General features: G+C 35.6%; 1 protein-coding gene across 1 annotated transcript; it reads right to left on the reverse strand.

Annotated features, from left to right (window-relative positions):
• Positions 1-5,908: 5,908 nt before the first annotated feature.
• On the reverse strand, positions 5,909-14,948 carry LOC111513334 (gamma-interferon-inducible lysosomal thiol reductase). The gene is made up of 4 exons (XM_023169536.2): positions 14,790-14,948; positions 8,930-9,070; positions 8,101-8,274; positions 5,909-6,270 (listed from the first exon to the last, which is right to left on the reverse strand). The coding sequence occupies exons 1-4, from the start codon at positions 14,835-14,837 to the stop codon at positions 6,013-6,015; spliced, it is 621 nt and encodes a 206-aa protein (XP_023025304.2). The 5' UTR covers positions 14,838-14,948; the 3' UTR covers positions 5,909-6,012.
• Positions 14,949-15,925: the final 977 nt, after the last annotated feature.

A 15,925-nucleotide genomic window follows, 5' to 3' on the forward strand; every position in this document is an offset into this window, starting at 1 on the left:
TCTGCTGCATGATTGCTCATATCTTCTACTCCGAACACGTTGGTTTTTCATCTGCATCCAGGGTGTCTTCTCTTGTGAAGGAATCCAAGCAATGTGATGAACTCAGTTCATCCCAGAGACAAATCCTAGAATGAATCAAAGGTTACTGATGAGTATCCACAGTGTGTACACTTCACAGTGGATTTTAATCGACCAACGAAATTGTCTACAATCTTAGAGTTGTTCATATTCAAATATCTTAGCCAGGACTCTTGTGCTTTTCCGCTGTTGTCAATTTTTCGTCAATCTCCGTTAAATCGGTTCAGGTTTCTCAGTAATTCTGTTGAGGTCCTCATGTGAACCTTCTAAAAGATATCTAAGGAATTCCTGGGCGTCTTGATGGGCGGAATCCATGAATCGAGGGGCAAATCTTTGAATCTGACTTTTAAAATAGACTGTGCTAATTACTCTATCTGATGAATCTTCTGTCCACAATTCCTTGATAACTTCTGCAAACGCTTTGATTAAAACACCTTTCATACTAGAAATACTAGTATTGATATCTTTCAGGTATGCATCCTTTTTTGGATATTTCAGCAACCGTCTCGTGTTTGATAAACATTGGATTACACTGTTCATGAAACAGGTGTTTCCAATATTTCTCAATCCATTAAACCCAAAAGTTCTGACTGAAGAATGTATCACCGATCTAATGTAACTGGATCGGTGGGATGAGGAATTCGAAGCTAAACTGCTTGAAACTGAATTGGATATTAGTTCTTCTGGGGACTGTGAGGGCTCAACCAGAGGACTAAACTGAGCCACATTTAGAGTTCCCACTTTCTCTTCTGTTAAAGCTTGACCGTTTTGCTGCGAGTCTCCCACCACACTGCACAACTCCAATTCTTGCACTGACTGTACATATTCGTTACGATGCGTAAAAACATGAGAATTGGATAGTGGTATCGGAGAAAGAGATTAATGAAATGTTCGATTGGCGATGAGGATAGGATTGGATTGGCCGTACCATCATAGGTAGATGCTGATATATTCTGTTCATGGAAAACATAGATAATCCACTTAGTGTTTTTGATTAGGGAATTGTACCTGAACATGAAGCTGCAATTCCTCTTTGAATCAGAATGCTGATTTTTTTAATCAATGGGTCATTCATCTCTTTGGAGATCCTAATGCCGATTACATGAATGAACTCGAATGCTTGGGAGCCTAAGGTACCAAATGTTTTGATTCCCATTGCATAAAAAATGAAATAATCTCCCAAATAATTGTATTTTCGTTTTTTTTTTTTGATAATTCTGCTGATGAAGCTGCTGCACCGCTGGATACAGAAGTCGAAGGAATGTGACAAGGAGTCAAAGTATCGATGCAGGTAAAAACTCAGAAATATAAAGATCTGTTTTCTGTAATTATTGGTGGTATTTTTTTCGTTGAATCACCTTCTCTCAGATGAAATGATAGTAAAAATAGGATAGAAAAATTTGGCTGAAAATGCGAATGAACAGAAAAACTTGTATTTTTTTATATTTGCAGAAATTCTCAGTTGGAATCCATATAAGTAAGAAGATAATGACTTTTTGTCTATTTAGGCAATATGAAGTTACAATTCACTCGTAGGACGGGTGAAATTTGAAAAATCGATAATTTTCATTGAAAACAGCAGTGATAGAAACAACTTTCACCAACCACACCCTACAAAACCAAATTATTTTTTTGACAGCATCTCAAGATCAACAGAGCCTCTGTTTGGGATCAACATAATGTTGCCGTCTTCTTTCAAGTATCGGCAAATTCCATCACAAATCTGATGAAATATTTGGCATTGCAAGTGTGCCAAAGAACAATTTTTCAAAAATTGTGTGTCTCGGAAAGCCGGACTGAAGTAAGTTGAACTATTCGACATTGAAATTGTTTAAAGCCCAGGTTTTAATCCCAGGTCAATTTATTTTGAAGTGAAATTGACAGATGAAACTTTCAAGATGGCGACTGGGCGCCCTCTGGGAAAAAAATTGAATGAAAAGGGGGGTTTTGTAATACATCATTTTGAAGCTCCTGGCGAATACTTCACAATCCTAGAATATAAAGTCAATATCTTTAGCTACTACAAAATGGCGGAACATTTAATACTTTCCTTAAGACAAATAAATTAATATCGATATTTCTAGAAACATTCCTTTTTATCTGCTATATGGTAATTTCAACAACCCAATAAGGCTCGTTAAGTTATTTTTCGTTTATAAAAACGACAAAAAATATCATTACGACAATGATCATCATTGTGCAGTTAAAATATTCTCATTTAGTTTTCGGTTTCACTAGTAGAAAGGTGCCACGTCAACAATCTCTAAAATGGTCAATTCTCGTCCATTGAAAGAAGAAATTGAAGCGATTTGCATTTATGGTGCCACACGTTACTTTCACGGAACCGAAAGGATTTTCAATGAACGTTTTCCGAATCGTCATATCTGTAGAGAATATTTGAGGAAACTTGTATCCAAATTCACAACTACCGGTAGTGTACGTAACAAAAAGCCCCCAGAAAACCTTCAGGTCATCCGTCCATTCTGAAAGAACAGCAAGTGCAAATAATTGGTGAGATGGTGGTAAATCCTGAACCGTCTACTTATTCCATCGCGAATGTCTGTGAAGTGTTTCTTTCACATTTGTGGAGACTTTTGAAGAGGAATAGGTATCATCCATACAAAATTAAAATGGTACACCAATTAACTGAAGATGACTCTGACGAACAGAATTCTGCGAAATCATGACGGAAATCATTGCAAGGAATCCTACCTATCTCCACGATATTTGTTTTAGTGACTTTTTTTTCTAACGGCAATGTTCACAGACAAAATTGCTGTTATTGGAGTGACACCAACTCTCACGTTTTTCGGGAAACACATACCTAATATCCCGAAAAAATTATCGTTTGGGCAGGGGTATTGGGAAATCATATTGTAGTACCTCTGTTTATTGATCAAAATTGAACAGGGGAACTGTATTTGAATAAGCTGGAAACTACTGTTGACCCTCTCATCACTGAAATCGTCGAAGCGAATTCTAATGAATTCGATATGGATATCGTATTCCAACAAGATTGAGCACCATATCACTCCAGACAAGCAAGAAACTATTTGGATACTACTTTTCTCGGTCGTTGAATTGGCCGTCGAGGTCATATAGAATGGTTAGCCCGCTCGCCAGATTTGAAACCTTTAGACTTTTTTTATGAGCCATTTGAAACAAAAGGTGTAGGGAACTGAACCTGCTGCAATATTGAATATACGGCAGAGAATAATAAATATTCCTAGAGATATTGACGCTACTGTGTTCGAAACTGTTCGGCGTGAAATATCGGATAGGCTGTTCATATGTCAAGAAGTATCTCCTGAACTGACTTCAAGCTAATTACCTCATATTATGTAGTTAAACGTAAATGTATTCAGTCAATTATTGAAAGTTCCGCCATTTTGTAGAAGTTGAAGATATTGACATTGTGTTGTGATGCATTTGTCAGGAGCTTCAAAAAAATGTGTCACAAGACCCCTATTTTGCCGTTTTATTTTTTTACCAGATGGCGCCCAGTCGCCCTCTTGAAAATTTCATCTGTTAATTTCACTTCAAAGTAAAGTATTTATGCTTTAATCTTATTATCTCATAATTCAATTTTTTGAGTTGACCCGTTTAAAAAATATAAGGGGGACATTAAAGAAAAGCACTGTATATATTAATATGATACTGTGAGAAAACGTTATCTTTCTATGAAATCTAATGCCACGCAGAAAGATGAAGCAAAACCATCAGGCACCTGTGTAAAGTCTTCGATTTGGAAAATTCGTCGCAAGTTTATTTGCTCGGTACGACCAACCGATAGACCGGTTTCGGGGTACTTGCCCCATCATCAGTACTGGGCAGGGTCTCTTCAGATCTGAGGGAACTGTCTAGTATCTCGACCAAACAAATGTAATTCCAGCTTGTCACTGGAAAAGTCCACTGCGCCACCTGCAGACAAAGCCAGGAAACAACTTCACAAACACATACTACGGTGTGATTGTCAAAATAATGATTATATTCCGAAGAGGGGCATATGACATGCTCCATGTTTAGGTGAAAAACACCTTACCCCTTGACTCTCATGCAGACCTACGTCTCTGTAGGTACGTGTGGCAGATACCCGACGGAAAAACAACTAACCCAGCTAATGCAGCGCAGAAAGCTGAAGTAAAACCATCAGGCACCTGTGCAACGTCTTCGATTTGGAAGATTCGTCGCAAGTTACTACCCCTTTGATAAGCAGAAATTAATTTCATTTGCCCGGTACGACCAACCGATGGAACGGTTTCGGGATACTTGCCCCATCATCAGTACTGGGCATGTCTCTTCAGAACGGAGTGAGCCATCTAAGTATCCCTACCAAACAAATATCCTCCCTACTAGTCGTGAACTCTTTCTGCAGGTGATTCAGTGGAATATCCACTCCTCAAACACATATACCGGGGTAGGAGTCAAAATAATGATTATATTCCAGAAAGGTGCATATTACATGTGTCAGGTTCAGGTGAAAAACACCTTTCCCCTTGCCTCTCATGTAGACCTACGACTTTGTAGGTACGTGTGGCAGATACCCGACGGAAAAACAACAACTAACTCAGCTAATGTCGCACAGAAACCTGAAGTCAAACCATCAGGCACCTGTGCAACGTCTTTCATTTGGAAGATTCGTCGCAAGTAACTTCCAATATATGAAAAGCAGAAATTAATTTCATTTGGTCCTCTTCAGCTTTGTTTGGCATTAGCTGGGTTAATCGTTGTTTTTCTGAAATAGATATGGAATCCCATTGTTCGGACCTGTTCATAAGGATACTGTTACTATCTATTTGAAAACATATGTATATTTTGATTTTTGTTTCCAATTTACTGAAGCGCAACCTGAAGAATTAATAAATTGATTTATTGAGATTGGGAGTTTCATAGGTACTTGAATAATTTTTACAAGTGTAGATATTCATTGCAGGATTTTCAGTCAGGTAACTCAGTTCCATACCACCAATACACGAAGAAGTTTGGAAAGATTTTCAAGGAACTATGTATGAAGGCTGTTTCTAAAACAAATCATACACTACAGAGCCTTTCAGGAAATCCAAGAGACAAAGTCGAAAATTCGGAAGTCTGGAATTTACGGAATCAAATGTGAGGACTGCGATGCAAAATATAATGGACAGACAAAATGATCTATTGAAATTAGACATATGGAACACTTAGCACACCTAAAATATGAAAGACCAGAAAAATCAGCAGTCGCCCATCATATTTTGCAGCAAAACCGTTTCATAGTTCAATAAGATTAGTTAGACATGTTAACAGCAACAGGCCTCTAGATGCTTATGTGAGTGTAGAAATAGGTAAACATAATAATATTATGAATAACGATGATGGACCAATACCTAATAGTATATATTGCTTATTCAAATAATTTATCAGATTTATCTGTCTATTACAAAAGGTCACATTGTAAAATCATTTTGAGGCTAGTAGATAAGGAAATATTGTGAAATTACTTCGAAACATTTAAGACGCAGGTACCAGGTAACTCCAGTTATATTCGTTACTACACCAAAGTTCTAAACAGTGCATCACAAAGACAGAATACACAAAGAACTCTATCAAATATTATATAAATTCCAGGATTGAAATTCAGTCAGATAAATAAACTTTCTGATAAATATTAATTGATATATTTCGAAATTTCTGTTCATAAATATTTCACCTACAACATATTTTCAATGGAAGATGTACCAAATGAAATACAGAATAATGATGAATATTTATTGATATATTTCGAAATTTCTGTTCATAAATATTTCACCTACAACATATTTTCAATGGAAGATGTACCAAATGAAATACAGAATAATGATGAATATTTATTGATACATTTCAAAATTTCTGTTCACAAATATTTCACCTACTGCATATTTTTAATGGAAGATGTACCAAATGAAATACAGAATAACTTCAATTACACTTCTTGGATTTACACCAGTAGCAAGTGCCTCCACTCTGAAGGAATTCTATGGTTTCTTGCAAACTCATCTGAGCAATATCTGTTAGAGTCTCCATATAATGGTTGTCCAGTGCTATTGCAGGCGTACCTAAGATTGGGGGTGATACAGAAATGGTTCTGTTAGCGTATTCCATGAGCAAATCATCAGCCTTTTTAGATTGATAACAATTTTCTATCTGGTCCCAGTCAATTTTGTGATCAATGGCACACTGAAAAAATTGTGACATGTTTATTAAATGCAAATAGTGAGATATTATAAATAGGATCATATAAAATATGTTATATAATGTACAAGAAGTTAACATCAGCGTCGCGTTCTATATAAATTTTTCCTCAAATATTCTTACAGAAAAATGGTAAAAAGGATGACCTTGCGAAATCGGGGAGACCTTCAAATAGAGCTAGGTCTCAATATTCATTAACCATTCATTGATGCCACTGAAAGCTAATACGTTCCTCTGTAGTTATGAGCTGAAAATATAGTGCAAATTCATGATGTTAGGTACATCCGAAACATTGTTCAAAATGACAGTCAAAATCTCTAGAGACCATGATCATGAGAAATATTTTAAGGAAAACTAAGGACTTCAGAGAGCTACCAAATATCAAGAAAGTTTCACTTAATTGTTTGTTCATTTTGCATTCCATCGATCATGAATATGTCAGTTATTGAACTGAAGGGTCTTTCAACAAGGACTTCCAAAATTCGACAATTTATAACGACTATCTTGTTGAAGGTACATCTTCCAAAATAATTGTCATTTATTTAGTCTGTTTCGCCAAATCACCATAGACGGATATGGCATTAAAAAACACGTAAATACTATGAAATCAATCCATCAAAATGGATGTTCTGTTTGTGCAACGTAAGCGCCCCGCCCATTTTACGGTCGCCATAATCGTCCTACCAAGAAGGCAATTCGCGATGTGGTGAATGAATTTGAGTCCACTAGTTCAGTAAACAACCGAACAACACCTGCACGTCGACCAAATGCAATATCTGACGAAAACATCGCCGATGTCTGTGAGAGTGTGCAGGAGAATCCGATACAGTCGATTTTGCTTCACTCACAGAAACTCGGTCATCTGCAGACCACAACTAGGCGGATTTTGTGTCGTGACTTGGGCCTGCACCCGTACAAAATTCAACTAACTCACGAATTGGAAGACCATAGACACCGACGTGTGTTCACTGATTGGGCTCAGGAGCAGTTGTCAATTGACCCCAATTTTCATCAAAAAATCATCTTCAGCAATGAGGCCCATTTCTCGATGAATGGGTACGAGAACAAACAAAATTGTAGAATTTGGGATGATACCAATCCACAGGAGATCCAAGAGCGTTCAATGTATCCCTTAAAAGTCACTGTTTGGTGTGGATTTTGAGCTGGTGGTGTCATCGGTCCATATTTCTTTGAGAACGACGTTGGTCAGATCACCACTATCAACTCGAGCACTATAGATCGATGACTACCAACTTCTTATGGCCTGACATGGCTGATCTTGACACCAACGATATGTGGTTTTAACAGAACGGTGCTACGTGCCACACAACTCTTGCCACATTGGATATTTTGCACGAGCGATTTCAGGGCATGTTCATATCATGTGGAGGTTATGTGAATTGGCCACCAAGATCATGCGATTTGACTCCCTTGGGGTTTTTTTGAGTCGCGAATAGACCACAAAGCACAGCGGTTCTCAAGCCAACAGAATCCAAGCCATCAGTCAAATTTATGCGCCAGAGGCATGACAAATTGGACGTCTAGGATACGCTCCACCTAGAGAAACCGTGACAGACATTTGAACGATGTTATATTCCAAACAAAATGGCATCAATAGGTCCTTCAAATGAATGAAAAATTCCAATGATATCTCACACACACATTGTTTTATTCAAATCTGAAAACAGAAAGCGCCAAGTGAAGACAAGTTATGTCCAAAATAAAACTAAAAATAGCAATGATTCTCACTCAATTTGAATCAGTCTGAATTTGAAATATTTCAATGAAGAATATATAAAATCATTGAACTTTTACCTGTTTCAAAATTTCTTCACTGGATGGATTGGATGAACTCATAGCACACAATGCAAATTCTATTCCAGAGTTTCCGACTCCTAAATCCAATGCACAGGCCTGTATTCTATTCGCGTAACACTCAGATTCTCCATGTTGACAAATGAAGATCAATTTTCCATTAACTTCATCAACCTGAAAAATTTGGTATTATTTGAAAATATTCCATTCTATTAAATATTCAACGAAAGTAATTTTTTGTGGAGGAAAAAATCAGTTTTTTATCGACTTTTTATCCATTTCTGAAGACGGAGGCAGATTTTGGCCTCCGAAACGTAAAAGATAAGTATAATTTCTTAATAATTTTTTTTTGATAGGCAAAATTGTGAAATACGACAAGTTACTGATAAATAGAAGATTTTTCTTTGTGAAAAATACTTTGATTTTTACGCAGTAACTTATCGGGGTAAACTAAAAAGTTTTCCCTTCTACACTTGTATAAAGTTCTCCATTATAATTTTTATATTTTTTCAGATTGTGGAAGGTAACAATTACCCAAAAAAAGGTCGATAAAAAATATTCCACTTTTGAAATATAAAAAATATAAACAACATCCGTACTTCTGTATAATCCTGAGATTATACATGATGGTATACCATTTTTCGGGTCCAATCACTAACCACATGGTATAGGCAGTGATCGTGTTAGGAATCACACGTTAAAAGTAAGACCTCGTTGGTCCTATGTTCGCGCAAAATTGATATTTTTACCAAATCAACCTTCTTTCAGAAAAATTATTGGATCACTAAACTATTTAACTTATTGATATTTGTCATTCTTATTTACTCACATCGCCATTTCCAAAAGGTATCAGGTCCACTTTTATTTTATCTCCGATTTTATAGTAGGCTGGAGCGAGCTGGTCTCTGATAAAATCTATGCAATATGGGCAGAGACTTTCGTAGTAGACGGATACAGTCGTAGGGCTTGCCTGAAACAAAAAATGAGTAACTCAGGGTTGGTAAGGAAAATTTCAAAAAGGTTAATTTCAGAATACTATTACTTAAAGGTAACCTAAATTAAAGTAGATATTCGATTTTCTTGAATTGTCATAGGTTACCTATAATATGAGTTTTGAATAGCCAGAATTTGTAAAAGTTGAAGATTGACAGGGTCTTCCCCCCGAAAGTGCGTTTCTTAGCATGGATATAAACGCTTTCACTGCAAATATGTCAGGGTTGGATTGAACATTGTTGAATATGATTTTTCAAATGCATATCACTTCTGATCTACATGTCCTGATGAAAAACTTGAACGAAATAAAAAGTTCAAACAATTTTACTTATCATCGAAATTTATTTTGTAGCTACCTTCAACGTTCATTTTTGAAAAATATATTTGAAAACACTGGAAAATCACGTTCTCAAATAAGTTTTACGATAAGTTGTAGATCAAAAACATAATGTATAACGACCAAAAGTATTTTTTTCTAAGGAGATTCATCAGGACCCTTTTCCAATTTCATCCTGATTGCAACTTCAAATGTATAAAAGTTTACTGTTCAAAAGTTCCTGACTAACGTTTTCATCGTGATATAACCATGTTAAGCTGTCTGCTTAACGAGGTGAATTTTGATTTTTCTCAAAACAGATCAATTCATTCATCAATATCTATTTTGTCCTTTTCAAAGTAGTCCCTCTCACATGAAATACACAGCGTTTTTTCCAAGGCTCGAAGCAATTCATATATACACTTTGTCTTATAAGCTTGAGCTCTCTCAGTGATTCGGTTTTTATTTTTTTAGTCGTCGCAAAACTTAGACTTTTCTTGGGTCTATTCGATCTCGAAAGAGGGAAAAAGTCGCAGGGGACAAAATCTGGTGAATACGGTGGCTAAGTCGTGATTACGGTGTTGATCAAGGCCAAAAAATTACTAACAAGCAACGACGAGTGAGCAGGTGCATTTTCGTAATGCAAAAGCCATAAATTGCTTCCACACAATACCGAACGTTCTCTACGTATTGCTTCTCGAAAGCGGCGCGTAACTTCAAGATTATACTCCTTATTGAACGTACGACGATGTGGCAAGAACTTGTGATACACTATGTCTCGGTGTTCGGAGAAAACAGTGAGCAAAATCGTGACACGTGCTAGAATTTGGCGTGCTATTTTTGGTCTTGACTCTCGTGGGCCCTTCCATTGCGACGGTTTCATTGGTTTGATGTCATGACCATATACCCATGATTCGTCACCAGTTATGACCTTTTCAAGCAAATCTGGATGGCCGTTAACGCCATTCATCAATTCCTGTGTAATGCCCATGCGAAGGTTTTTTTAGTAGAAATTCACTTTCATGGCCAAAATTTACGATAAAATGGCATGACATGAGCCAATCGATATGCCGACGTCCTCAGCAACTTCTCTAATAGTGATTCAACAATTCTCCATGACAATTTTCTTCACTTTCCCATCATTTTCATCGGTTGTTGATACACTGGAACGTTGAGAGCGGGCGTCGTCATTCACATCTTCTCGACCTTCTGTGAAAAAGCTTGTACCACTTGTACACATTTTTCTGACTAAATAAAATCACCGTATGCCAATGTCAATATATTGAGTATTTTGAATTTCATTTTTGAAGGTGAACTTTTTTTGATGTGTTAAAGAAAAATGATGAGAGTAAATTTTTGCGATGCGCGCATACACCGTCACGAAAAACCAAGACACTGAAGTTAGCTTCTTCTCCTTCTTTGATTTATATGGCCATTGCCTCCTAGTCGAAATGATTTGGCCAGACTCCTCCTGTCCATAGTGAACAGAAGTTTCATACGTGTTTACAGCTATTTTGCACGAGGCAATGCTGCCATCCTAAGTTTTCCCATCCACTTTTTCTATATAAAAACACTTAATTTTCCACAAGGGGGCCGTCAATGCTCTCAACATGTATTTCACTCCAATATTCATTGTAACTTGACTATTTTTTGAAATACACACCACTTCTAGACCACGACATTCACATATCATCTTTGAGGATGGTCGTTATCGGCACAACCGTCCTCTGTCGCGATCGGGGAGGAAGTCCCTGAAGTTAGCTAGCCGAAATTTCAGTTTCTCAAAAAAGTTTACCAACAGAATAAAATTTAAAACATCTACGTATGCTTACGCAAGCTTTTATGCCTCTCACCAACAAACCAAACATGCTAAACAGCTGAAACTGTGAACATTATGTTCGAGACGAGTGTACAAAAATAAAAAAAATTACAAAATCTCTAATCGAATAAACGTAGCCTGCAAAATTTTAACAATTACCTCATTTCTTGAACAGTCCACTATTTCCCTTGAGAATACGTTATCACTATAAAAATATTTCGTTGAGAAATCTTAAATCAAATATTAATTTTCGGAAAGAAAGTTTTTGGCTTTCTACTACTCCATTTTGATACAAAAAAAGGATGAGGGAATCTTCCAAAGAATGGAAGAATGTTTGAAATACAAACTGAGGAAAGTATCTTCTGTATAATTCAGTGTTCATATTGAAGTATTTGTTTCGGAAGAATTTTTTTCTTTCGTGTAATTCAATGTTTATATGAAAGTAGCTGTTTCAGGAGGACTTTCTTTCAGTTTGTGTCTGAAAGTTACTTCTCTGCATGATCTACACATCCATGTATAGAGTTCCTTATTTTCAAATCGATTACTTCCTTCCATTCTTTGGAAGATTCCCTCATCCTTTTTTTTGTATCAAGATGGAGTAGTAGCAAGCCAAAAACTTTTTTTCCCAAAAATTATTCACTCCCAGAAATATAACCACTTCAATTCAAATGAGATTCCTCTTGGCTGGGATTAAATTAAATAGGTGAATGAATGTCAATACGATGTCATCGATGACATAAGCAGAGCAAGCTTATTCCGTGACATTGAAAATCGTATCATGAATGAATTGTGTGTATTTTCTATAATGTTATCCAATTTGGTACTGAAGAGCCTTAGGGCAAGTGTCTCAAGGCGAAACATCGATGTATACCGTGTTAGGAATCACACGTTAAAAGGTAAGACCTCGTTAGTCCTTAGCTCGCACAAGTTCTCAACTTTTGAGAGTTGTCGTTCGTATGGGGGCGAAAGCTGATTAACGGAAAAACAGATTTTAAACCAATTAAACAGACAGAGGATGACAATGTTCCATGTAAGTTCAATTTGTTACTAGTCATTTAAAGTAGAACTCATGTGAATGATATCTGATTTTTATTCCACAACGAGTGTTTGAAATACAAACTGAGTAGAGGAAAGTATATTCTGTATAATTCAGTGTTCATGTAGAAGTATTTGTTTCAAAAGAATTTTTTCCTTTCTTTTATATGAAAGTAGCTGTTTCAGGAGGACTTTCTTTCAGTTTGTGTCTGAAAGTTACTTCTTTGCATGTTCTACACATCCATGTATAGAGTTCCTTATTTTCAAATTGATTACTTCCTTCCATTCTTTGGAAGATTCCCTCATCCTTATTTTGTATCAAGATGGAGTAGTAGAAAGCCAAAAACTTTCTTTCCCAAAAATGAATCACTCCTAGAAATATAACCCCTTCAATTCAATTATTATTATTAGTTTTCTTCAAAAGACGAACTTGTTGCTGAATATTTCACCACAAAATTGTTATGAAATTTCCATTTCATAGGTTTTGTTTTCTGTATCCTTAAAGACTAATTTGGAAAAAGGCTAGGGGTGACCAGGTATGGTTGTCTCACGGGTTGGTTGTCATAGCGGCCTTACTGAAAAATTGAACGAACAAAAGAGTTTATCGAGTAAATTCGAAGGATCACATAAGCAATTCCTCCGTTCAAACGTCACTTCAGTTCACTCTCATACTGACGGAGATACGTACATTTGTTTTATTCGGACGGGCGAAAGTAAATTTTTGCACATTTGTGTCGAGTTTCATAAGTATACTATAATTTTCCGCGGTTCATGTGGTTCATGATATCACTATCCGTTTTTATGAATAAAAATTGATTCAAAGTTATTTTAGGGGGTTATGTTTTGAAATGTGTTTTGGGGCTCAACTTGATGAGAGCTGGTAGTCACATGTGACAAACAACACCATATACAGGGTATTCCATATTCGATGGTCTATTAGACGTATTTAGAGAACAAAAAAGATGAGAGTTCAAAATTTCGGTTGCCGATGTAGGTGGCTGTGATCTATCGTTTGAAAATATTTTCATCACCGCATTGTTGCCACATCTACATATAACAGACATCTACTTGGAAATTTGGAATGGAACATCCCATATATTATATTATTTTTGAATTCTCCATCGAATCCAAATCACATTTATTGAACATGTTCTATATATCTCTCGTCGTTTTGTAATTTTTTGTGGTGAAAACATGGTATTCTTAATACTTGATATTGCATGAATTAAATGATATATCAAACTCAAATTCTGGCAACCTTGGAATAAGGCATGATGGTTGTTATTCTGATTGAATTTCAAATCTTATTTTATACAGAGTGTCTGAAAGATACGTCTCAATTTGTATCTTTGATTAACGACCATAACTATTTATTTTCAAATGGAGCACCCTGTACATTATTCAATTTTGGAATCTCAACGTTTAACAATGAACTATTTTCTATAAAATTGCTCTTATGCAAGCATAAAATTTCCAACAAAATCAAAAATCAATTGCATAATACACACATTCTCAGAATTTCAACTTTGCAAAAATGACATAGGTCTTGGGCCTTCGAAAATTCACTCCTTCAGATTGAAAAGTATTGTGACGAACTGAGATTGTTTTTCCAAGAAATACTTTTGAATATTAATTAATCTGTCTGAAAAATTCAATACATATGATGAATCTTTTTCTATATCCAATCATCTACTCGAATATCAAAAGAGTTTTAAACAATAATTTTGAATTTGGCATCTGAACTCCGGCAAGGATAATGGTGTGTCATGATCTAAGTCTGATTTAAAATAGAAAATAATAGATTTGACAAAACTTGCTTGAAATTATTTGACATATATTATTGCATGTTTTCCTATGAAGAAAACCGCGCCACGCGTTTCGCTATACAATAGCTTCCCCAAACGTAAACTGTCCGACTGTCTTTTTATACACTTTAATACAAAACCTCTTCGATTCATTAATTCAAATAAGTGTATTCAGCTTTTCCAAATCCTTTCATATTGGAATCAATTTTTCAAAATATCAATACAATTACTAGTCATTCATAACTCCATCTAAAACGTAATTGATATTCACAGAAACATGTTTTGATGTTGCATCTACTTGTTGAACCCTTTCACAACAATTTGAGAACTCATAGGATGAACATATTTGTAGACATTTTTTGGAAAATCAGACTCAGATTGAAGAACATCTTTTTAAATTTTTATTCAACGTATGCAACGAATTTGTTCTTGAATTATTTTAAAATTTTTCCATCAATCAGAAATGATTTTTTTTTCTGATTGATTCGGCCGTTACTTGATGAAGATCTATAGTAACTTCTTAAACTACACCTCACGATTTGATCTCCATAAATTGTATTTGAAAAATATATCACCACATGTTTTGCTAACACAGTAGCTTTTTCAACAGTGATTTGAATCAAATTACTTAAATCGTGAGGTGTTGTTTATGGGATCAAAACAACTGCAGTATGAAAATAAATCCTCAAATCATTAACCCTGATATTTCAAAACTACTCACACCGTTGGCAGAAAAAAACAATGCCGATAAAGCTAGCAGAAACCACATTTCTAAACGCCTTGATTCAGTTGTGGAAAGAGAACAGAAAAGCTACAATTATTGTACCTCAGGTAGTAGGTATTTTATAGATCCATCTGACCAATAAAACCGTTCACAGATAATCAATTCATTCAAACAGTTCAAGCTACGTAATATTTCATCATATCAAGTATTAAGTGGAATTCATAAGCATTCAGGTATATCTCGTTAACCTTGGTGAAAACTTTTTGTATTTTCATGACAAAAACGATTGTTTGAGGCTGTTTTTCAGACTATTGTATCGTATATCCAGATTACTGGATGTTATGCGAATCTGAATACTAACAATTGAAATCACGTTGATTAACTCTATTTCAAATAGACACACATTTTCAGCCAATGTAACTCTGAACATACGTATATCACTCAACTATAGACCTAGTTGATCAATTTCAAAAAAATAGTGATCCGTCACGGGACGCTTGGCAGATGTGAAACATCAATAATAATATTTTGTGACCCATATGGTGATTGCTGGGTACTGAAATATTTATGGATAATGTGTAATCAAAATATACATGAAACCATTTTGATGTGGCTTCAATATACTATTTAACTCAAATATCTCAGCTAGTCATTGCAATGATCAGTTTATTTTGCACAAATTGAGTCCCATTTACGTTATGGAATTTGTTTCTGAGGAAATTGTGCAAAATTTCGTTTCAATATGGTATTTCCTCTACAAAAAAGATCCATCAGATATTTATGCAAGGCTAGCTACAGGGATTCATGCCACCCATTATTTGTGAAGCAACAAATTCTGACTTTAGTATGTCTTTTTATTTTGAAAACAGTGTGTCTTATCCACAAAAAATATAAAAATCAATTTAGTAACACCTCGACACTCCTCTTACTCCTCACACCTCTTACTCCGTTTCCCTTCCTACACCTTCTCTATCCCTTACACAAAATTATATTATTATCAATAGCTATTTAACCACCTTTCCATTAATTTAAGGCGAATATATAATGGAAAGGAATTCAGAAAGAAAGTAAAAGAATTCCTTGTTGGGAGGCCCTATTATAGTGTGGACGAATTCTACCAAGGCTCTATCGAG

This window comes from Leptinotarsa decemlineata, unplaced genomic scaffold, assembly GCF_025532065.1.
Source record: "Leptinotarsa decemlineata unplaced genomic scaffold, Ldec_3_MD MMD2_tig00026328_RagTag_RagTag, whole genome shotgun sequence".
Classification (NCBI taxonomy): domain Eukaryota; kingdom Metazoa; phylum Arthropoda; class Insecta; order Coleoptera; family Chrysomelidae; genus Leptinotarsa; species Leptinotarsa decemlineata.